The 23,204-nt window shown below is 40.8% G+C and overlaps 1 protein-coding gene across 9 annotated transcripts in view; it reads right to left on the bottom strand.

Annotated features, from left to right (window-relative positions):
• The window catches only part of CCDC66 (coiled-coil domain containing 66), a 78,603-nt gene extending 74,904 nt beyond the window's left edge, over nucleotides 1-3,699 (bottom strand). For 5 of the 9 annotated variants that reach the window (XR_004300379.1, XM_032411529.1, XM_032411530.1 and 2 more), the window contains exons 1-3: nucleotides 3,621-3,699; nucleotides 1,739-1,803; nucleotides 1,071-1,096 (exon numbers count right to left, since the gene is read on the bottom strand). Coding sequence is in view for 5 of the 9 variants with exons in the window: in XM_032411529.1 (XP_032267420.1) it covers nucleotides 1,071-1,096; nucleotides 1,739-1,803; nucleotides 3,621-3,631 (102 nt within the window). In the remaining 4 variants the exon portion in view is untranslated. Of the gene's footprint in view, nucleotides 1-1,070; nucleotides 1,097-1,738; nucleotides 1,804-3,620 lie in introns of those variants that run through there. The other 4 variants (XM_032411535.1, XM_032411534.1, XM_032411532.1 and 1 more) reach the window with 4 other exon arrangements.
• Nucleotides 3,700-23,204: the final 19,505 nt, after the last annotated feature.

Genomic DNA, 23,204 nt, shown 5'->3' with positions numbered 1-23,204 from the left:
CCTCCTCACCGCCCCCTAAAATAAATTTAAAAATCTTAAAAAAAAATTTTTTTTTTTTTAAAAATAGTGCAGGACCAGGAAAAAATATACAATTTGTATTGTGACTAAAAAAAGCACACAAGGTATATAGCTATATACCATATTTAGAAAGAAATAACTTTTATAAGTAGCATGTGGAATTACTCTGATTATCATCACCCATTTATGCTGGATACTCAAGCAACTTCACCTTGATTAAACCTGGAAAAAACAGCAAAGTCATCAAGAGCTCAGAGGTGAAAGGTGCCACATCATCCAAACTGAGCTCTATTCAAGATACACAAAGACTTTAAGTTGTTACAAAGATAAAAGAGGGCTACAGTAAATTGTGGGAGAGTTGAAATTTCTGCTGATAGTAATCTAAAAATGGAAAAAGAAATAAAGAACAAGAAAAGTAGGATATCAGAAAGTTGTTAAAGTGGTAAAGGCATTTTGGGTTCCTGATAAAAATAATTTAAAAGGAAAATTATCATTAAGCTCAAGTATGATCTCTTAAAGGAGAAAGCAAAATGCATATATGAATTTGGTGAATCAAATACACCGTTTTGGTGTGGGAAAATGGAATCTGAGTATGAAAAAAAAAATATTTTCATTTTAAAGTGTGAATATATATTTTTAAAGATCTCAGGAACTGCACTGTCCAGCATAGTAACTACTAAATTTACATTAAAAATTAAATAAAATTAAAAATTCACTTCCTTAGTCACACTAGCCACATTTTAAGTGCTCAATAACTACACATGACTAGTGACTGGCTACCATCTTGGAAAACACTGATCTTAGAACATTACCGTCATCACAAAAGGATTTATTGGACAGCACTGATCTAGAGACAAGAGGTTCTATATGACTTTTTAAACTGAAAAATTATGATCCTATTTCTGTGAAAGGACCAGCCTGAAAGCAAGAGAACAATAACTTCTCATCATTATCCCATACCCCTTATAATATATTGACAGGAATTATTTTCAAACCACTGTAAAGAAAACCACATTTCACATTCAAAAAACAGGTCAGGTCATTTGGCTTACCTTCACAGAATTTTTTGATTTACATTCTACAAAAGAAAACAATAATTACTGAACTATCAAACAAAAACATACTAAGGCAGTCACAAAGGAAAATTTTAATTAGCATTGTTTTAAGAAGATACTTACTATAAATATTAACCCCCAATGCATTAACTTTAGGCCCTGTTTGAGTGTTCTAACTTTTACAGTGTAGTGCAAGTATTTCTATTTCATTTGTTTATTTTCCAAGATAAAACTATAAACAGATCAGAGAAAAAGAAAATAATGTGAAAAAGAGGACTACCAAATATACGGAGTTTTAAAACTAATACTAAAAATGACTTTAGCAACTGTGGGCTTATTACAAATTTAATTTTCTAGAACAACACACTTTACATGTACAGAACATAATTACAAAGATTTTACCTAAATTATTCATTAGGCAACATATTAAACATGAAATATACTGAAGCATTAAATTTTATGAATAAATACTGACAGTGGTAAGCAGTGATGTAATCTGACTTTACTGGCTAAAAATAAATCTGAGAAAGTTGGCCAAAAAACAGCTTTTTGTAAAATATCATTTAAATATTAATCTATTACAGGCAAAAAGTATATTAAACTCGTATAAATTTTATGTAGGAATTTAAAAGTTAATATTTTAGATTTCTGGTAACACAGCATACCATATGGAGACAATATTAACTTGGTTTTTCCATCCAACAATTCAGTTTCAAGCTTTAAACCATCTCTGCAAAATAAAAGAAAGTTGTCATTTTTAAGAAGCAGCAATATTTTAAATAGAAATGAAACGCTCATTTGAATCTTGAAAGTAAATATGTTCTTTTGAATTTATACAGGAATCTTGTAAATAGTAAGCCATTCTTTTAATAAAAAAAGTTTTCCAATCCGAGATAAAACTAAACACTAGAGGGAGAAAATTCCTGAAACTTTCCAATAATGCAGAGAATTTGTTATCTTTAACATGAAACTTCATTTTCTTACTGGTAAGCAATAAATCCAATCATCACAGCATTATTTAACTCTTACAACTCTAGACTGGAAAAAAAAGTGCCGTTACCAAAACTCCCCACCTAAGTTAAAGGAGCAAAACATATTTAACTATTTACTAGTCTCTCATAATTATCTCATGACTAACACATTCTATGCATGCTACAGCGTTAATTTGAAAGTGAACTATTACATTGCCACCAGGATCCTTAACTTTTTGAGCACAGCGACAGTTTGTTACTATCACAACAATAAATCTGTAATAGACTTTGGCTGCTCTAATTTATTTGTGCATGTCCAATGCAAGAGCACAAAGTAACAGCAGACACTGCCAAGGAAACTTGAACATAAGATCCTAATAAAAACTCCACTGAAAACAAAAACAGTCCACATTTAATCACTGTTTCCTAAGAGAGGGGGGAAAAGGTGTGTGTCATTAAACATCAGTAGGGACATAAGCGATGTCCAAGAGACAAAATTAAATCCAGCGGGCCAGACAAGGAAGAGACAGGTTGGGAAAGGTCTGATTAGGGAACAACGAAATTTGCAGTGTTGCTCAGTAGAGGCCATCAAAATACCCCAACTTGGGCGCCTGGGTGGCTCAGTCGTTAAGCGTCTGCCTTCGGCTCAGGTCATGATCCCGGGGTCCTGGGATCGAGCCCCGCATCGGGCTCCCTGCTCTGCGGGAGGCCTGCTTCTCCCTCTCCCACTCCCCCGCTTGTGTTCTGCTCTCGCTATGTCTCTCTCTGTCAAATAAATAAATAAAATCTTAAAAAAAAAAAAAAATACCCCAACTTAAATTTATCAAGGTAAAGCACTGGAAAAAATGGGTTTTAAAGGTTTCCCTGGGGCAGGGTTAGAACAGTTCACGTTTACGTCGGTGAAACTGAACAAACAAAAGAATGAACCCGAAAAGTATGTCTGTTCAGCATTATTGCACCGTAAACTTCTTCTGGGGCAGATGTCTTATTTTTCTCTTTCCACATTCTAGGACACAAAATTAATTTGCTAAATGATGTGCAACAGTCTGAATTTGGTGACTTTTCTTAAAATATTAAACTTCCCAGTGATGAAAACCCTGCAACAGTCATTTTTATTCAACTACTACTTAACGAGGGTCTATTAGGGGCCAAGCACTAGCAGTGCATCGATTCCTCAACACCCGGCTCCTAGCATTACGAGCGTTAAACTCATCTGGGCGCTCACAGCCTACAAAGACGCCAAAGCCAGAGGCGCTAAGGACGGGGGCCTGGGCCAGGATTTCTCCCGGGAAGCCGCTAAGCTTTATCTCTCCATCTGCCCTCCCCGCTTATCTCCTCTTCTCCCTCTCCACCCTGAGGTCAATGAGAGGGCGGAAAGGAGGTCCCGAGCAGATTTACCCCGAGTTAGGATGTGGAAAAGCGACGGCGGCTGCAGCAAAGGCCGTCCCGGGCCCCTCGCCCCCCTCCGCCTCAGGGAGCCGGGCGCAAGCTGGGAAGGTGCTCCACGAAGGGCTCCAAGGGCCAACCCAGCTTTATCCCGTCTTCGCTAAAGACCACCCTTCCCGGCCCAGCTTACCCCAGGTTCATGGCCTGACCTCTCGCTCTCTCCACAGGACGCGCAACCCCTGTGTACGCCGGTTGCCGCCGCCGCTCAACAAGCGTTGCGCCGATTGGACACAGTGATACCGGCGAGCTGGGAGAACGGACCAATCAAAGTTGGGCGTGCTGGCGGGTGCGCTCAGCGGGGGCGAGGCTGCAGGGGCGACCGCCCCCGGCCGCCCGGCCTGAGGCTCTCCGCCCTGACACTTGGGTACTGGGGGCGTTGGTTCCTCAGAGTTGTCGCACCCCGAGTTCACTCGGAGCTCTCAGAGAAGTGCCTCAGCTCAGGTGTAGGTAGCAAAAATATGGAGAAACAAAAAGCATAAACCTATTAGGAAATGAACACTTTCCATATTTTATCTTTGCAAGAGAGGTTATTTGGGTATAAAATAAGTTGGAGGGCAGGGTATTGGGGAGAGACTCCTAGGCCGGGTACAGGATTTGTCTTGTTTCTGGCTTTGACCTCCGCATGAGGCCGGGTACATTATAACTTTTTAAATTGACACATTCCACAAGTACTCAATAAATTTAGCTCTTTCGTGCCATACAGAGATCTAAGCACTTTGTCTATTATTGGAGCTTTACAACATTATCCCTGAGGCACAGAGAGGTTAAGCAGCTCGTCCACGGACTATCAAACAATTGAACCCCAGAGCCGGTGTCCCGAGCTAGTGTTCTATGAGTCTAACTCCGGCTCATTCTTAAAAATCTAAATTTAAACGTCATTTTCTCCAAGAAGCTCCCCTGGAATCCACTAGTGGGTAAATCAGGAACCCATTTTCTGCGCCCTCCCCCCATCCCTGCCCTTCTGATCCCCGTACTAATGCATCTAAGATCCTGTGTCAGAGTGAGCTTCGGAGGGGCAGGCAGTTGGTGTCTTACATACCTCCGTAGCTGCAGCATCTGACACTGAACAGTGTAGACAGTAAATAATTGTGAAATGAAAGAACAGCAAAAATTAAAAATGCGAACAACTTTATTAAATTTGACGGAATGCTATTTCATGATGAGGATTATAATGCAATTACTAAAAGTTCACAGTTTTTTTCATCTGTCTGCTCATAAGATTTTTACAAACTGTAGTTGTAATGAATGAGGCACATTGAATTCTCAGGGTACATTCTGTGAAAACTCAGAGATCTTTTAATATTCCTTTATGTACCTGGTCTGTGGAAGATATACTTAAACAAACATTTGTTAATTAACTTGAGTGAATAAATGAACATGTACCAATGTACATTTGATCCCTTGCTTTTGTGTGTGTGTATTTTTTAAGGAATACTTACCTGTGTGTAGGGAAAAAAAAGGCAAAAAGATTTAAACCAACATGTTAACAGGAGTATTTCTGGGAGATACAGTGGTGTGACTTTCAAAATGTTACTTTGTTTCTAACTTTTATTATTATGAAAACATTTAAATAAAAAATGACAGAAGGGTACAATAAACACCTATATATCCTCTACCTAGATTTGTTGATTGTTAAAATTTTGCCACATATGCTTTCTCTCTCTTTTTTTTTTTTTTTAAAGATTTTATTTATTTATTTGAGAGAGAGAATGAGACAGAGAGCATGAGAGAGGGGAGGGTCAGAGGGAGAAGCAGGCTCCCCACTGAGCAGGGAGCCCGATGCGGGACTTGATCCCGGGACTCCAGGATCATGACCTGAGCTGAAGGCAGCTGCTTAACTGACTGAGCCACCCAGGCGCCCCTGCTTTCTCTCTCTTGCTCTCTCTCTACACACATGTGGGCAGGCACACCCATACACTGCCCACTACCACACACCTTTTTTTGCATCACTCTTTGCAAGTTACAGATGTTATAACACTTTGCCCTTAAACACTAAAGAACATATCTCCTAGGAATAGAAAGTTCTCCTATATAACCATGGCACCATTATTGTACCTAAGAAAATTAGCAATTTCATGATAACATCTAATGTTCTGCCTGTATTTTAATAGTCCTCACTTACCCTAAGAATATCTTTGATCGATTTTTATTTAGAAAGCTAGAGTCAACCAAGGAGTACACATTACATTTGGTTGTTAAATATCATCTCTCTGTCTCTCCCCCACCCAGAATAACAACATAGTGTATTTATTAGTAAATTCTTAGCAAATCTCTACATCTTTTATTTTTTATTGTGGAAATATAATAAAATTTACCATTTTAACCATCTTCGAGTGTACAATTCGGTGGCACAATGTTGTACAACTATCACCAATATCTATTTCCAAAACTTTTTTATCACCCAAATAGAAACTCTATACTCATTAAGCAATAACTCCCCATTTGTCCCTCCCTGCAACCCCCTGGTAACCTCTAATCTCATTTCCGTCTCTATGAATTTGCCTATTCTAGATACTTTGTATAAATGGGACCAGGTCCAAGGACCCAGATGGGGTCCCACAGAACCAGCCAAGAGGGTCCTTGGCTTTGCAAAGGATAGAAATCAAATGTGAGCCAAAAGGAAGTGAGAGCAGAGTTTATTGAATAGTAAAGGAAAGGAGAGTATCATCTTCGCTTCTGGTCTGGTGTATGTGTCTTCTCAAGGCATCCAGGAACTGGTCAAAACAAGGACAAGTGCTCAGGTGTCCTCCATAAGTCACTTAGGCCCTAGAGCCAGGGGTCTTGGCATCAAGGTGTCTGGAGTCAGTGGTCTTGGAAAACATACATAACAACCTCAACCTTGCTGCGTCACTCCTTAGATGTTATCTATTGTGCTAGAAGACTCCAAAGAAATCATTAACTCCTTGACCTTTACAAGGAGGACATACATTAAGGCATGTGTAAGGTGGGGGTGCAGGTCCTAGCAAGAACAGAGGCAGCGAAAAAAGCAGTCCTTAATGGGATCCCTTTAACTTCCCTATCTCAATATAATATTTGTTCTTTTGTGTCTGGCTTCTTTCACTTAGCATACTGTTTTCAAGATTCACCCATGTTGTAGTATGCATAGGTCCTTCATTCCCTTTTATGGCCAAATAACATTCCATTGTATGTACATGCCACAGTTTGTTTACCCATCCTTCTGTTGATGGACACTTGGGTTGTTTCCAAGTTTTGGCTATTGTGAATAATGAACATTGGTTACAGGTATCTGTTTGAATCCCTATGTTTAGTCAGTATGTGTGTATGTGTGTGTATGTGTGCACACAGAGAGAAGAAAGAGAATTATAAGGAAGTGGCCCACTCAATTATGGAAGCTGAGAAGTTCCATGATCTGCAAGCTGGAGACCTGGGGAAGCCACTGATATAGTTCCAGTCTGAGTCCAAAGGCCTGAGAACTAGGAGAGGCCGTGGTGTAAATCCAAGTCAGAGGGCAGAAGACTGATGTCTCAAGGAGTAGAGCAGAGATCCAATTCTCCATTGCTTTCCCTTTTTGTTCCATCTAGGCCCTCAACAGATTGGTTGATGCCCAGCCACACTAGGGAGGCCCATGTGCTTTATTCAGTCTACCAATGCAAATGCTAATCTCATCCAGACACACCCTGGCAAATACACCCAGAAATAATGTTTAAGCAAACATCTGGGCACCCTGTGGCCCTGTCAAGTTGACACAGAAAATTCACCATCACACTCTGTTTTCAATTCTTTTGAGTTTCTACCTAGATATGGAATTACTTGGTCATATGGTATTTCTATCTTTAGCTTTTTGAGATATTGGCAAACTTTTCCACAGCAGTTGCCCCATTTTACATTTTTACCAGCAATGTATTCCAATTTCTCCACATCTTCGCCAACACTTATTTTCCATTGTTGTTTGTTTTTAATTATAGCCACCCTAGTAGATTCCCTGGTGCTCACAGTTTCTGCTGGTTTTGTTTGTTTGTTTGTTTCTTGAGAGGTACTTAGAGCTTGGAGCTGCCAGCTCCATCATTTTGCTGATGTCATTGCTCTCTACTCCCTTTTGATGTAGACCAGTCGCCCCACCTGTAGAATGGTTCACAATGAGGATTTGTCTGATTATTTCCTCAGGGTGCTGTTTAACTCTTTCCTCTATCCTCTATCTTTCTTGTAATAGGCAAGTTAGACATTTTTGATAGGAATACTTTAAGGTGATAATCTGTGGTTCAGAGTGCAACACATTAGATTGTCCTGTTACTGTGGCCATGTTTGAAGACTTTAGGTGGTGGCTGCCCCATTTTGCAATTGAAAATGTCCATTTTCCCTTTTGAAATTAGTAAATAATCTGGGTGGCTGATAGTTTGGTACTGTGTGGATATCTTGTGCCCTAACACCCCTTCACCTAAGAGGTGAGAGGTGATCTTTATTGCGCATGTTCTGTATTTTTCAACAAGTCATATTTTGCAAGGTTTTATACCCTCTTGCATACCATTCTTCTGCACAACCAAGATGGACTATAACTTGCCCATGATCTTAACTACTGTACTGTGCTTCTCTCTTTTATAGAACTAGTCTCCTTCAATTCTAGTTTTCTAGTTAAACAATTAAGAAATGTTTCCTTAAAGATGACATCAGGTTTTGAAAATGTAGTTTTCTTAAAGATGACAGTAGGTTTTACCAAAGAAAGGAATGCTTATAAGTCATTTGCTTGTCTGATTCTCCTGAATTTAACTTTCAATTAAGCCAAATTTAAGGGTACTGCAGAGACCCTCCTAACATAATAAAAGGTATACATCTTGCTTATCCAAAAGTAAACAAATATGGTTATGATTATTTGAACTGTTTATATCTGTAGAAAAGCATCAGAAAAAATCTCCATGCTCTTACTTTGCTCAGTCATATAAATCCCAAATGTGTAAATTATTTCCATTTCTTCATATACTGTATTTTATTTTTTATTTTTTTAAGGATTTATTTACTTATTTGAGAGGGGGGAGAAGGGCAGAGGGAGAGGGAAAGAGAGAATCTCAAGCAGAGTCCCCACTGAGCACAGACCCTGACATGGGGCTCAATTTCACAACCCATGAAATCACGACCTGAACCGAAATCTACAGTCAGATGCTTGACCGACTGTGCCACCCAGGTGCCCCTATATTTTATTTCTGTATCAGTAAACACTTTTTGTCATGGAAACTGCTGCTTTTATCAAGTGCCCAATAAGGTATCTTCAAGTTAAAAAGGTGTTTTGTTTTTATTTTGCTTCTAGGAATTTGTATCAGCCTGGGTCCAATCAAGAAAGAGAGAACCCACGTGGTAATTTGAACAGGAAAAATTTAATACAAAGAATTATTAACTATAGTAATAGTTAATAGGGATCTGGCATAATGAGAGATTGCCTAGTAAGAAATAAAGAGAACCCATGGGCGCCTGGGTGGCTCAGTCGGTTAAACGTCTGCCTTCGGCTCAGGTCATGATCTCAGGGTCCTGGGATCGAGTCCCGCATCGGGCTCCCTGCTCAGTGGGGAGCCTGCTTCTCCCTCTGCCCTTCCCCTCTGCTCATGATCACTCTCTCTCAAAATAAATAAATAAAATCTTAAAAAAAGAAAAAGAAATAAAGAGAACCCTAAAAAATACAGGAATAACAGATACAAGGAGCAGTGTAGATAGAGCCCCTGAGGAAAAGCCCCTTTACCCCACAGGACTGAGATCCAGAACTTACTGGAGGATCTTGCCAGGAATCCATTCTCTAGGTTCCCCGGGGAATCTATTGGAGGAGGTATCTCACCAGGGGCATGCCACTACAGAATGGCCTGAGGGGGTTGCTGGGGGAAGCAGCTGATGGCTGGGTGTTTCTGGCCACTATGCCCTATAGGAGTTAAGTGCTGAGGAGGCCTTTGTGCTGGTGGCTGGACCCTGGAGGTACTGCTCATGCTGCACGAGCCTGATGTTGGAGAAGCTGCCAGTGTTGCAAAAGCTGGAAAGTAGGGGAAGCCTCTTCTGCTAAGATAGTGGATGCCAAGGAGCCTGCCAAGTGAACACACTAGAAGCAAGGACAGGACTCTTCCCTTCTGCAGTGTCTCTCCAGACCCCTCTACTAAGAAAGCTTAACATGCCGTCAGCTACAATGGAAAAATATTTAAAGGGTCCAGATCCATTTTTGCAGAGATGTAAAAGATGAATTTGAAGCTGAGCCAATAAATTGATAACTGACATATATTTTCGATACCTACCAAGGCTTTCACGAATACCTCTCTCTCTCTCAAATAAATAAATAAATCTTTTAAAAAAATTCACTCCCACAGTTCCACCCTACCAGTGATTCAGGCATACTTAAACATTTCTGACTGGCAGGGTGTAGCAGTGCACCACTCGGTCTTAATTTATATTAGAATGTGATTATATCGCGTATGTAAGCATCAACAGTTGGTGCGGGGGTGTTTGGATTGATGGTGCAAACCAGTGGCTTTAAAACAGTATAACTGTGAGGCCTGTCACTATCAGGACTACCTAGAACCCCTTTTCACCATCAGTGACTAAGGGCCCTGCTGTCGACTTCTGTGGTTTTCTTCCTGGAGGACATTAGTAGACCCACTTTTATATGATACACAATAATTAAAACCCTACCTTGGAAAGTTGCATCCTAGGCTGATTTCTGCAGTTTTGCTTGAAACTGTTCAAAAGCCTTTCAGAAATACACAACTGGGAAGACCTTCCTGCATTCTCCATTTGCAGAATTCATTTTTTCCTCCTTATACACCATTGCTGTCAAGTAGGGTTTGTGATTCATTGGTGAGCACCACTCTACAGAGCCAGTTAATTGGCCGTCTTCACTGTCTCCAGGAGCGGATGATACAGACCAAAGGACCAATATATTAGACAAAAGCAAAATTAAATTAAGTAAATTGTTCAGGTGTGAAGGGATGAAGGTCTTAATTGCGTAATTCTGAGGAACGTCGTAAGAAATACCAAAAGAGCAGAGGAAAAAGAGAAAGAGAACCACTATAGGAATAAGTCAGTTAGCCCCTCCGACCTCAGATTCTTCATATAAAAGATTAGATGAGCTGCCTAAGGTTCCTTTCAGTTCCTAAGTGGATGATTCTAAATTATCCTCATCTCTCTCCATCCACACTGTTCCACCCTATTTAAAGCCCCTACCTCTCTCCCCAGGACTGTTCCAACAGCCTCCTAACCAGTCTCTATTTTGTGGCCAGAATGATTTCTAAAATGGGAGTCTGCTTAAGTCACTCTGCTGTTTAAAATCTCATGATAATTTAAAAACTGTTGCCCTTGCCTTAAAGTCCGAAGGATTTAGCGTGCTTACCAGCCCCATCTTGATCTTCCTGATTTTGCCTCTCACCACTGCGCCTCGAACCCCAAGCCTCCCTGTTGATCTTCCACTTCTTCGAATGTAGCCACTTCTCCTGTCTCCCACCTTTACACGATCCTTTGCACCACAGATTTAATTGGGTGCCTATTGCGTCCCAAGAATTGTTTTAGTGCAAAGGATAAAGCAGTAACCCAAACGGACAAAATCCCTGCCCTCCTCGAGCTGTTTCTTCTGGCTGGAGCACTTTTACTCATGGCACTTCCCTAAGTAACTTTGCTGAGTAGCTAGTCCTGCAGGTCTTTGCTGAGATGTCCCATCCTCCCCGGAAGCTCTTCTCACTGCCTTCTCTTCTCACGTCTCCAGGGTGCACCCTCTACTCCCCAAATAACATTTGTTATCCTGTGTGATCATCCCCGTGTTCCACTAGAGCATATTCTGCATGAGCACCTGGCCGTGCTGCCTTTCTTCATTTCCTCCCAAAGCCTGATACATGGTAAGTTCTAAACAAATATTTGTCAGAAAGAAGATACATTAAAATGGCTATAAACCCATGACTGCCTGCAGAAAAGGAATCATGTAGAATGGAAAAGTGCTACATATGAATTGTAAAGGGACAACAGAGGCTCATAATTTACGTATTTTCTTAGACAAACCAAAGAAAGGGGTACACAAGGATAGTATAAGATGTAGCAGCAACCAAAGAGAGGTTAGCTAGGCAGCTCTGAGTCTTAAATTTGAGGAAAAATCTCTTTTGTAACAAGGGTATAAGAATAGAGATTTCTCCACTAACTCCCCAAGATGAAGTCGCTAGCATGGAGATTTCTTCACTGGTCAATCTTAATAAAGCACACAGAAGTAAAAGGTGACCTGCAGGACTAGCTACTTTGTGAAAAATGACTTGTGCCATCAACTAATTGTATTTGTGACAGGTCATATACATGAAAGCACATGTGGTAGGCAAAATGATGCTTCCCCTACCTCTCATCCCCAAAATGTCCCTGACATTCCTAGAATGTCCCCAGATCCTGTGAATAAGCAACCTTACATGACACAGGGGAAAGAAGGTTGTAGATAGAATTCACATTGCTACTCAGCTCACCTTAAAATAGGGAGATTATCCTAGATAATCTGAGTGGATCCAAAGTAATCACAAGGATCCTTAAACATGGAAAAGGAAGGCAGAAGAGGGTCAGCTGGAAATAGGGCCAAAGAGATGGTATGCTGTTGGTTTTGAGGATGGAGGAAATAGGGCCAAAGAGATGGTATGCTGTTGGTTTTGAGGATGATAGTGGAAATAGGGCCAAAAGTGGAAATAGTGGATGATTCTAAATTATCCTCATCTCTCTCCATCCACACTGTTCCACCCTATTTAAAGCCCCTACCTCTCTCCCATAGTGGAAATAGGGCCAAAGAGATGGTATGCTGTTGGTTTTGAGGATGGAGGAAGGAGACCGTGAGCCAAGAAATGTAGACAGCCCCTAGAAGCTGGAAAAAGCAAGGAAATGGATTCTCCCCTAAAATCTCCAGAAGGAATACAGGCCTGCCAACACTTTGATTTTAGCCCAGTTTGACCTATGTCAGACTTCTGACCTTACAGTTCACAGAGAGCTGTAAGATAATAAGTCTGCATTGTTTTAAGCCACTAAGTGTGTGGTAATTTGTTAAAGCTGTAATAAAAACTAATACATATGTTTGTTCTGTAAAGCACACCTCCTTTCTAGTATAGCACCCAAAAAGATTCGAGCCCCCAGATCTGAGATCGGATCACTGTTGTGATAGACAAATTGTAGAATTTGCTTTAGATCTATGAATGGCTTGGGGTTCCCTAACTCTCTTCATCTCCCACCCTCCTACACACACGTTTCACCACGTGCATGCAAACATAAAAACACAAACACCCACCTGATTCAGAAAGATGTGGCCTGCCACAGATAGGCCTAACGTCCCTCTTTAGCGATAGCATCTAAAGAGATGGCTTTCTCCTCCCTGTAACCTAGCCTCTGCAGACTCCTCTCTGGTGGTGGCTTCTCTTTTCCTTCTGGTTGGCCCGATAGTCATCGAAACCAGTCTGTTCTTCCATAAAAGTGTTGAAGGAGGTGGGGAAAGGGTTGTAGACGGTGCAATGTCTCAGGCTCCGTATCTTTCTTCCCAGGATTACCTCTATTCAGGTGCATTAGAACAAAAACCTCTAAGATAAAACCAAAAGAAAAAGACTCTGGTTATAGCCAGTAACAGGGGTCAGGGGCTGGGAGGATTTGGGGTGGGGGTATTTTTACCATTGGCAGAGCGGTGTAGTGTGGCATCTCAGGACTGACGCCTCCAGTTTCATTTCCTAGCCCACATGGCCCCTGCTCTTCTCCTCGGCCCTTCCTCTGACTGCTCGCCCCTCACTCACCTTTATGCTCTCACCTCTGTAAGGGTAGCTCTGAAATTGCTGGGCTCTGCTTCTCTCCTTGGCTACAAAGTCCCCAGTTGCTGGCTGCCGCAGTTTTCAGGCTCTTTGAAAATATACAAACGCAGCGGAAGCCATGCCATTGTCCCACCCTTTCCCCCGACGTGACTCTCCGTGACTCTTCCTTCTGTGAATGACACAGTGGCTTCCCCGGCCCCTGGCAGTCAGCGTGCCGGTGGTACAACATGTCCTCTGAGTTTCCTCTTCCTCCTTGTCCTCCAGCTGTGACAATCTCTTTATTCTTCCCCACATACACTTTTTATTCTCTCTCATTTCTGTGTCTTTTCTTTAGCTCTCCCCTGACCTAGAATGCACGTCTTTGCCCATGAACTGTAATGGGACAACAGAGGCTGATCATTTATATGGCATCTTAGAAATGCCAAAGAAGGGGGGGCGCCAGGACTGGTGTGAGACTTAGTGACAACCAGGGAGAAGTTCGCTGGGCAGCTGTGCATCTTAAATTGGGGGAAAATACTCCTGGGAACAGGTGTATTGGAGTAGAGCCCTCTCCACTAGCTTCCCAGGCTGAAGAGTGGCTACCATGGCGACTTCACTGGTAAACCTAGATAAAGCACACAAAAGTAGAAGGTGAACATATTTACCTATTAAATGTACACATTTGCTTATTAAAACCTTTCCAGTGATAAACATGACATCGGAGAGTGATTTCTTTGGCAGGGATGTAGGAGTCGTGGACAATGGGACCAGGGAGACAAACAGGCATTGGTAGTAGTCGTTTTTCCTTTCTTTCTTCTTTTAAGATTTTATTGATTTATTTATTTGAGAGAGAGAGAGAGAGAAAGAGCCCGTGGAGGGCGTGGGGCAGAAGGAAAGACTCTCAAGCAGACTCTGCACTGAGTGTGGAGCCCCACGCGGGGCTTGATCTTATGACCTTGAGATCATGACCTGAGCCGAAACCAAGAGTCAGTTGCTCAACCCACTGAGCCACCCAGACACTCTGGTAATATTCATTTTTTACATGTAGATGGTGGGGACATAAGTTTTGTTATATTATTCTCTATTATGTTTTTCATGTCATATTCAAAACACAAATACAGTTCCTCCCCACAGTTTCAGTACAGTTTGAAATATATAACTGTAAGCATTTATTTTCCCTTGTACTTATTTTCCATAAAGCACAGTGATACAGGCTTTCCATATGTATATTTTGCATTCCTCAAGTCTAGCTTACGTGGGTGATTTTTCACCTAATCTTGACACAGCAGAGGGCAGTGTAGGTCCAGTTTCCTATGCAATAATAACACGGACATATTCACAATGAAACTGACTTAAACTGAAAATTTATAGTTTTAAATAGTTAACATAGAAAATATAAAACCGTAGAAAGTCACTCCCTTCCTGGGGATTTAGAGACGCATTTTCTAATTACGTTAAACTCATTAAAAAGACTTCATTAATAAAGTAAAGCTAATTCTTATGCAGAAATAGGAATCATCACCTCCAAAGAGACACTGAGCAACTCTCCTTCTCACAGGATTTGAGTGATTGTCTGAACTGGTTGGTACTTCAAGTTTAACTTTGGAAAATAAACCCTCTTAGAGAAAATTACTTAAGAATCTTCATGTTTCATTACCATGATATAAGATTACAGTTTTTTGCAAGACTTAAAAAAAAATCAAACGCAAAGAAAGTTAAATCGATTTTTATTTAAGAACTGCAGATAAGAGATTTTGCCAGAACTTTTTCCTTGCATTCCCCGCCCCCCCCCCCACCTTGGCTTCCCAGATTCTATTGAATCTGCAGCTTTCCTCCCATTAGCAAGAACTTCAAGGGCAGAATGGGAAGATGCAGGAAAAAATAGGCTCTGGTTAAACAGAACCAGATTCAAATCTCTGCTTCGCTGCTAACCACCTGCATCATGTGGAGGAGGTTAATTGGCCACTCTGAGTCTCAGTTTCTTTCCCTGTAAAATGGAGATAATAATAGATGTTAGCCTTTAGGGTTACTGTGATAATATGTTCACAGTATTAACACAGATGATAGCTCTTGAGGATTGCCAGGCTTCACTCTTACCGTTATCCTCTTGTATATATTCTCTCTCTCTCTTCTCTTCTACAGAATATGTAAAAATACCAATCACCTGATGTCTTTCCTTCCTAGCCTTTAGAGTGATGTGTCTCTCTCTAACGTGCTGCTCTTCATTAAGCCCTGATTTTTTTTCCTCTCCTTCTCATTGTCTTTACTATTCTAAAACCCCACTTTCTCTAAATATGCTCTACTTTTATATGTTTATTAGCTGCCTTTTTCGGCCCCATGTAAACTCCATAAGGGCAAAGACTCTTTCTTGTTCAATGCTGTACCTCCAGGATGTAGAACAGTGCCCCACACATGGTGAAGAGCTCAGGAAATGTTTATTGGTTGGATGACTTTAACATTAGGCATATAAAGATGAAGGAAGTGGGGGTGCCTGGATAGCTCAGTTGATTAAGTGTCCAACCCTTGATTTCAGCTCAAGTCATGAACTCAGGGTCATGAGATTGAGCCCTGCATGGGGCTCTGCACTCAGCACAGAGTCTACTTGAGATTCTCTCTCTCCCTCTCCCTCTTCCTCCCCCCCTCCCCGGCTCACGTGTGCACTCTCTCTCTCTCCCTCTAAAATAAATAAAATCTTAAATAAAAAAGATGAAGGAAGTGCATTCTTTCCCCTCATGGAATGTATTAGATATTACTGGGAACAGACATATAAGCAAATACATACAATGTAATATAGTGTAATAAATGCAGTAAAAGGGGCATACACAATATTTAGTTCACAGTGGTACAAAAAGGCAAGGGGGTGATTCTACCTGGTAGGGGTGGGAAGGTCTGGGGTAAGTTTACAGATGCTTAAAAAGATCTTCTAGGTTAAAGAAGAGCTCACCACATGGAAGAGGAAAAAGAATATTCCAGGTAGAAGAAACAATGTGTTCAAAGACAGGGAAGTTGGTGCTGGTAAGTGCTGGTTGGTGGGATGGAGAAGACAACAGTAAATGTCTTGAAATGGCTAGAGCCAACAGTACACATGGGGGAATGGCAAGGGATAAAGGGGTCTCATCATGGAGGCATGAAATAGACCACACTAAGCAGCTCAAGTTTTATTTTATCAATAATGAGAGTGCCAGGGTGCCTGGTTGGCTCAGTTGGTTAAGCGTCCGCCTTCGGTTCAGGTCATGATCCCAGAGTCCTGGGATCAAGTCCCGCATCGGGCTCCCTCCTCAGCGGGGAGTCTGCTTCTCCCCCTCCTTCCTGCTTGTGCTCTCTCTCGCTATCTCTGTCTCTCTCAAAAAAATAAAAATAAAATATTTAAAAAAATAATGAGAGTGCCATTAAAGACCTTTAAGCAGGGAAATAATAAGAGACTGATATTTCAGGAAAAAATAAGACTCTGGTGAAGTGAGAACAGATTACAGAAGTTTGAGACAAGATTTCATTACAAGAGTTCCTCTTCTGGTCCGTATGGAGTAACAGGCCTAGATTTACCCTCCTTCCTGAAACAATGAATATATATATGGTTTTCAAAACGTTGGATATCAGGCAACAAAGGACAGAGATCCTTGTAAAACAGGAAACAAATGGGATGAATGCTATGCTTGATCGCCCAGCTTAGTGCCTTGAGTTTCTAGACTGCAGTGCAGGGAGGGGAGAACAGGTGGGGTCTAGGGGTCTCCCTGATCAAAGAGAGAGAGCTAAGAGTCTGGGAAGACCAGGACAGCTGAGTTCATTGAACAGAGCACCAGAGATGAGAGAGCTAATAGAGAGGGAGAGCCTGTAGATTTGCAGACATCCCCTTCAGGAGAGTACTGACCAGCATGTGTAAGAGGCCAGGGAAAGAACCATTCAAAAGGATTGAAAGAACAGTACTTGACACCCATGCAGGGCCATTTCCCACAAGCCAGACTGGAAAAACCACTAATTCATGGCTTTGGGTAGATCAATCAGGAAGGTTTCTTTCTTTCTTTCTTTCTTTCTTTCTTTCTTTCTTTCTTTCTTTCTTTCTTTCTTTCTTTCTCTTTCTTTTTTCCAGTATCGAGGAATAATTATTCCTAGACTGAACACAGCTCTGGATCCGGCTAACAAATCATAAAAACTAGAAAGGATCAAACTGTTCCCAAGTTACTTAACTGCCTCCTGGAACAAAGCTCAAGAAGATTTATAGGATTACAAAAACATTCAGTACTCAACAAGGTAACATTTATAATCTCTAGCATCCAATCAAAGATTACCACACATACAAAGAAGTAGGAAAACATGGTCCATAAGAAGAATAATAATCAATCAATTGAAACTGACTAGGAACCCACACAGATATTAGAATTAGTAGAGAAAAAACATAAAAACAATTGTTATAACTATATTGTACATATTTAAAAAGCTAAGTACAGATACAGAAGATATAAAAAAATTCAAATAGAACTTCTTTTTTTTTTTAAAGATTTTATTTTGGGGGCACCTGGCTGGATCAGTTGGTAGGGCAGGCGACTCCTGATCTCAGGATTGTGAGTTCAAGCCCCATATTGGGTGTAGAGATTACTTAAAAATAAAATCTTAAGAAAATAAATAAATAAATAAGCAAATAAATAAAAATAAAAACGAATATTTTATTTCTAAGTATTATCTTCACCCAGCGTGAAGAGAACTCATAACCCCGAGCTCAAGAGTCGCATGCCCTACCAACCGAGCTAGGCAGGGACACCTCAAATTGAACCTCTAAAGATGAAAAATACTATCAGAATTTTCTGACAATTGTATGAGAGTGTAGGGGCAGAAAGGGAGAAGGAGATTGGGTGTCAAATGATGCCATTAGCAAGAGCAAGGAATAAGGAAGGAAAGATGTGAATGGGAGTGGGGAAAACCGAGTTTGGGGCTTATTGGCTTTGAGGTGCTCCATGATCGACTGAGGAACTCCATCATTTAATGGATTGATAGAAAAAAGAGGAACTTATCAAAGCAGTTGAGAAGTTATGGTCCTAGAAGGAGAAGGAGAGCAGGTACAAGAGGCTTCATGGAAGCCAAAGCCCCAAATTTCAAGGAAGAAATAGTTGGCATGACTAGCACTAAAGAGATCAAATAAGAAAAAAACCGAGAAGTGGCCAAAGTGGTCTCTGGTAGGTAGGACCTGGCAGGTAGGAGGTCACTGATAATCTCACATACATGATGGAAGGGACCCTAACTGTTTTGTTCACCCAGTGCATAATCTGCAGTTTCTGGAACCGAATAGGTGCTCAAAATAATTTGGCAGATGGATGGATGAATTCAATAGTTATGAGATACTCTGTGTGTGGCAGAGACTTTTTGTGATGAGAATTGTAGCAGAGCTAAAATCAAGAGTGAGATGAGCTCAGGTCATGATCTCAGGGTTGTGGAATTGAGCCCTGCATCCAGCTCCATGCTCAGTGAAGAGTCTGCTTGAGATCCTCTCCCTCTGCTTCCCTCCTCCCTGTCTTATGCCTCTGTGTGTGTGTGTGTGTGTGTGCGTGCACGCATGTGCGCAAGCATGCTCACTCTCTCTCTGTAAAATAAATTAAAAAAAACTTTTCTAAAGAAAGGGCAGAAGCTAGACTACAGTAGATTCAGTGACTGGAAAGTGAAGAGAAGAAGGCCATAGGAAGTTGCAGGATCCAGTAAAACTTTTATTTTGGGAGGGGCCATGGATTTGCACAATATTGAGAAATTTGAAAAATACTGAGGCAGAAAAACATAGTGTTTCAGAACACACGCATGTTTAGGTGTTGAATTGTATGGGCCAAATGTTGTATACTGAGCTCATCTAGAGTTAATTAACTTCTCTGAGCCTTATTTCCTGGATCTGCAATAGTACTCCCTGTCTCATAAGGCTGTTGTCAGGATTTAATGAGGTAACGCAGGCAAAGTATTTGGAACTGTCCCTAGCTCAATGAATGCTAGCTGGGACTGCCAAGAGGATGGTACCATAAGAGACAGACAGGTGGGCACGGGTGGCAGATGGCCTTGATGAGGAAGGAGTCTCTCATTCTGAGACAGGAGGGAAGGAGGAAGGATGGGGTAGAGGTAGGTAAGCTCCAGAGAAATGAGGGAGTTCATGGAGCTGAAGTTTTATGTTATAGGGATGTATAGCTTAAAAAGCTGCTTGAATTTTGAGAAAGGTTACTTGGATGTAAAAAAAAAAAAAAAAAACCCACACATTACAGCTTGGACATGGAAAATGGAGGCGGTCTTGCAGAAGGTGTGCTAGAAATGCACTAGAGGGAGGGCCGGAACCAGGGGGGTGGCCTGGGTCAATTTAAAATAACAGGCCCAAGCATCATGGTGTTTGAGCATTTGTATAGGTTAAATGAAGCATACTCTTTTAGCTACAATTTTGAAACTTAAAGCATCAGCCTCTAGCCTTGAGAAGTACTGCAATATAGAAGTCTACGTCTGATTAGGATAAAGAGGTAGGAAAATATAACAGTTGGGGTTCTTTGACTGTGAGTAAAAGAAAGGAACTCTGGCAAATTTAAGCAAAAATAAAAAAATTCTGGAGCAGCGCACAGGATTTAAATGAAAGTTGAAGAACAATGTCTCAGAGAGCAAAGGCCCAAAGGCTGCTCTAGGGCCCCCTGGAACACAAGCTGGTAGCTTGTCTTTGCGGGACCTCAGGTCCTTCAGATGAGGCTTCACCTCCAAGCGTTTGTCCTGTAGAATCCCCTCAAGATTTAAATTCCTGGGAGAGAACAGGTCTGATTGGCTTGCCTCAAGGCACATGGTCACAATCACATTGCTTTCTGAATGTGTGACTTGAATCACCCCCATTCCCTCTTTGGTGAGGTCGGCTGGACCTCAAGAAGGATGGCTCCAGGAAAATAATCTAGTGTGCTGTTTTTCTTTTCTTTCTTTCCTACTTCAAGGAATAATACTTTATGTGTTTGCTCTGTGTCAGGCACTCGTTAGTAGAAAGAGATACAGTCAATAAAGAGCAAAACGACAAGGACTCTGCTCCCTTGGTGGGTAGAACTATGGGAGATCAGCATTAATTCAACTTTTAACTTAATGTTTATGCAATTGCAAACCAAGGAAATGCTCTGAAGGAAATGAATGCCTTTTGGAGAGCGGAGAGTCTGATCTGACTTGGGGGCTGAGGATAGACTTCCTATAGGAAGAGATGCCAGAACTCAGATATGAGGGATGAATGAAGAGCCTGGCAAACATGCAAACAGTGTGTGCAAACGGTCTGTGGCTGGAGGGAACCTGTGATATACCCTAATGGCAGCACACCCTGAAAATGGGACTTCTTTGCTTTTAGCATCTGACAAGTTTGACACAAGTGCAGGTTTATAGATGACTCCTTCTGTTCCTATTTGTGATAATCAGTATACTTCAATTAATAACAAAATTTTAAATGTGGCTTTAATGAGGTCGCCTCCTTTTCTGAGGACACAAATGATTGCATTTTTTGTGTATTTCAGCTGATCCATATCTAAAGGTTGAACGTAAATTTTGCTGTAAAAGTTAAGTCAAATTTTATCAAGATGTAGCTTTCGGGGCGCCTGGGTGGCTCAGTCGTTGGGCATCTGCCTTCCACTCAGGTCATGGTCCTGGGGTCCTGGGATCAAGCCCCGCATCGGGCTCCCTGCTCCACGGGACGCCTGCTTCTCCCTCTCCCACTCCCCCTGCTTGTGTTCCCTCTCTCGCTGTGTCTCTCTCTGTCAAATAGATAAATAAAATCTTAAAAAAAAAAAAAGCTCAGGTCTTAGGGATCTAGCTGGTGATACAAATACTTATTTCACATAATAGTTGATACGCTTAAGTGTTTTTACTATTAGTACCAAGTTTCAATATCACATTGGGTCTTACTTTTAAATGAATAGCATTTGGGGAAAAACCTTTTGAGAAGTCATTCATCACCACCATCCAGTTTTAGAGCACCACCATCACTCCAAAAGTTCCCATTAAGATTTATATGCATATCTTTTGAAACAAATGTAACCTGAAAGAACAGTACGGTTAATCCTTGAGCAACGCAGGAATTAGGGGTGCTGACCCTCCGCGCAGTTGAAATCCATATATAAATTTTGACTCCCCTAAACTTAACTACTAATAACCTGCTGTTGACTGGAAGCCTTACAGATAACACAAGCAGTTGATTAATACATATTTTGTATGTCATATGTATTATATACTGTATTCTTACAATAATGTAAGCTAGAAAAAAGAAAATATTATTAAGAAAATCACAAGGAAGTGAGGCGCCTGGGTGGCTCCGTCATTAAGCTTCTGCCTTCGGCTCAGGTCATGATCCCAGGGTCCTGGGATTGAGCCCAGCATCGGCTCCCTGCTCAGCATGAAGCCTGCTTCTCCCTCTCCCACTCCCCCCTGCTTGTGTTCCCTCTTTCACTATCTCTCTATGTCTGTCAGACAAATAAATAAAATCTTAAAAAATAAGTCTCTAAAAAAAAAAAAAGAAAATCACAAGGAAGAGAAAATACACTTGCAGTACTAAACCATATTTGTCAAAAAAAATTCACGTATAAGTGGACCAACGCAGTTTGCAGTTCAAACCATGTTGTTCCAGGTTCAACTGTAATTCTATGTTAATATTTGTTGTTGATTAGGTAAGCCAATCAATCTCAAAAATCCAAAACAAATGACATTCAACCCATACTCCCTGCTTCACCCCCAGGCAACTACTGATCTATTTTTTTGTCTCTACAGAGAAGCTTTTGACCTGGTTAAATTCAATTAAGCCAGAGAAAAATGTGGGAGAAATTGCATATAATGTGATTCAACTTGTAGTTTCCGGCACAGAGTAGGTGCTCAATAAATGGAGTCCTTGGTACATACAATGTGTAAATGCTGAATGTATTATAATTACTTTTTTAATATTTCTTACCTTCTTGTACCAGTATGCAAAATACTACATCCTCAAGAATTGCAAAGGGGAGAAATATAATCCAATTCTATCCATCTTGACGCTTTATTCACATCTTCTTGAATAATGTTTCCATTGTCAATGAGAGCCCTCTGTAATTGTCACCTCATCTACAGAGGTGTCCTTTCTTGGAGGTATAAATACCATTAGGTTAGAGAATAGTAAAGCCCTGATCTCTCTTCAAGTTTGCATGAGCTTATTTGGGTTTAATGTTATTGCAACAACAAACAAAAGTAGTTTCATTTTATCATATGAAATGTTCTTATTTCGGGCGCCTGGGTGGCTCAGTTGGTTAAGCGACTGCCTTCAGCTCAGGTCATGATCCTGGAGTCCTGGGATCGAGTCCCACATCGGGCTCCCTGCTCGGCAGGGAGTCTGCTTCTCCCTCTGACCCTCTCATGCTCTCTCTGTCTCATTCTCTCTCTCAAATAAATAAATAAAATCTTTAAAAAAAAAAATGTTCTTATTTCTCCTTTCCTGATAAATTTTTCTTTTCTGAGTGCAAGAATTTGATGCCTTTATTTCTGAGATTGGTTTTTTAGGATTGATTGGCTTGCCGATTCAAGAGTAAACATTTTGTCATGTAGTCATGTACACATAATTACGTTTTTCCAGGTTATGGATGTTTCAAAAGAGAAACACATGTAAATTTTAACATTTGTTATGTAATTGTGGTAAAGCACTCATTTTTTGAAGATGAACTAATATGGAACTTTCACAATTAACATGTTCCGGAATTTTACCCTCCATCTTTTGTGGATTTAGCTACGTAATCCACAACGGCACGACTTTGAACTTGAGGATCTTACTATTATTCCCCATTTTCTTTTCAGAAGTACTGTCTAAAATGAATTAACTATGGAAATAGGAAAACCATAACTGGAACCCCAAATGTTCTCTGCTTATAGATTTAAAAGCATTGACAAGGCACAAACATTTATCTAGGACACTAATTTACTGTTACATTGTAAGGCAGTCCAAATAATTTTAAAAGGAATGATAATTTGACAATGCAGAATATTCAGGGGAAGAGAACACATTTTGTGCTCAAACC

The sequence above is a fragment of the Phoca vitulina genome, unplaced genomic scaffold, assembly GCF_004348235.1.
Source record: "Phoca vitulina isolate PV1807 unplaced genomic scaffold, GSC_HSeal_1.0 scaffold13, whole genome shotgun sequence".
NCBI classification, from domain to species: domain Eukaryota; kingdom Metazoa; phylum Chordata; class Mammalia; order Carnivora; family Phocidae; genus Phoca; species Phoca vitulina.
This window is presented reverse-complemented; position numbering and strand designations above follow the sequence as displayed.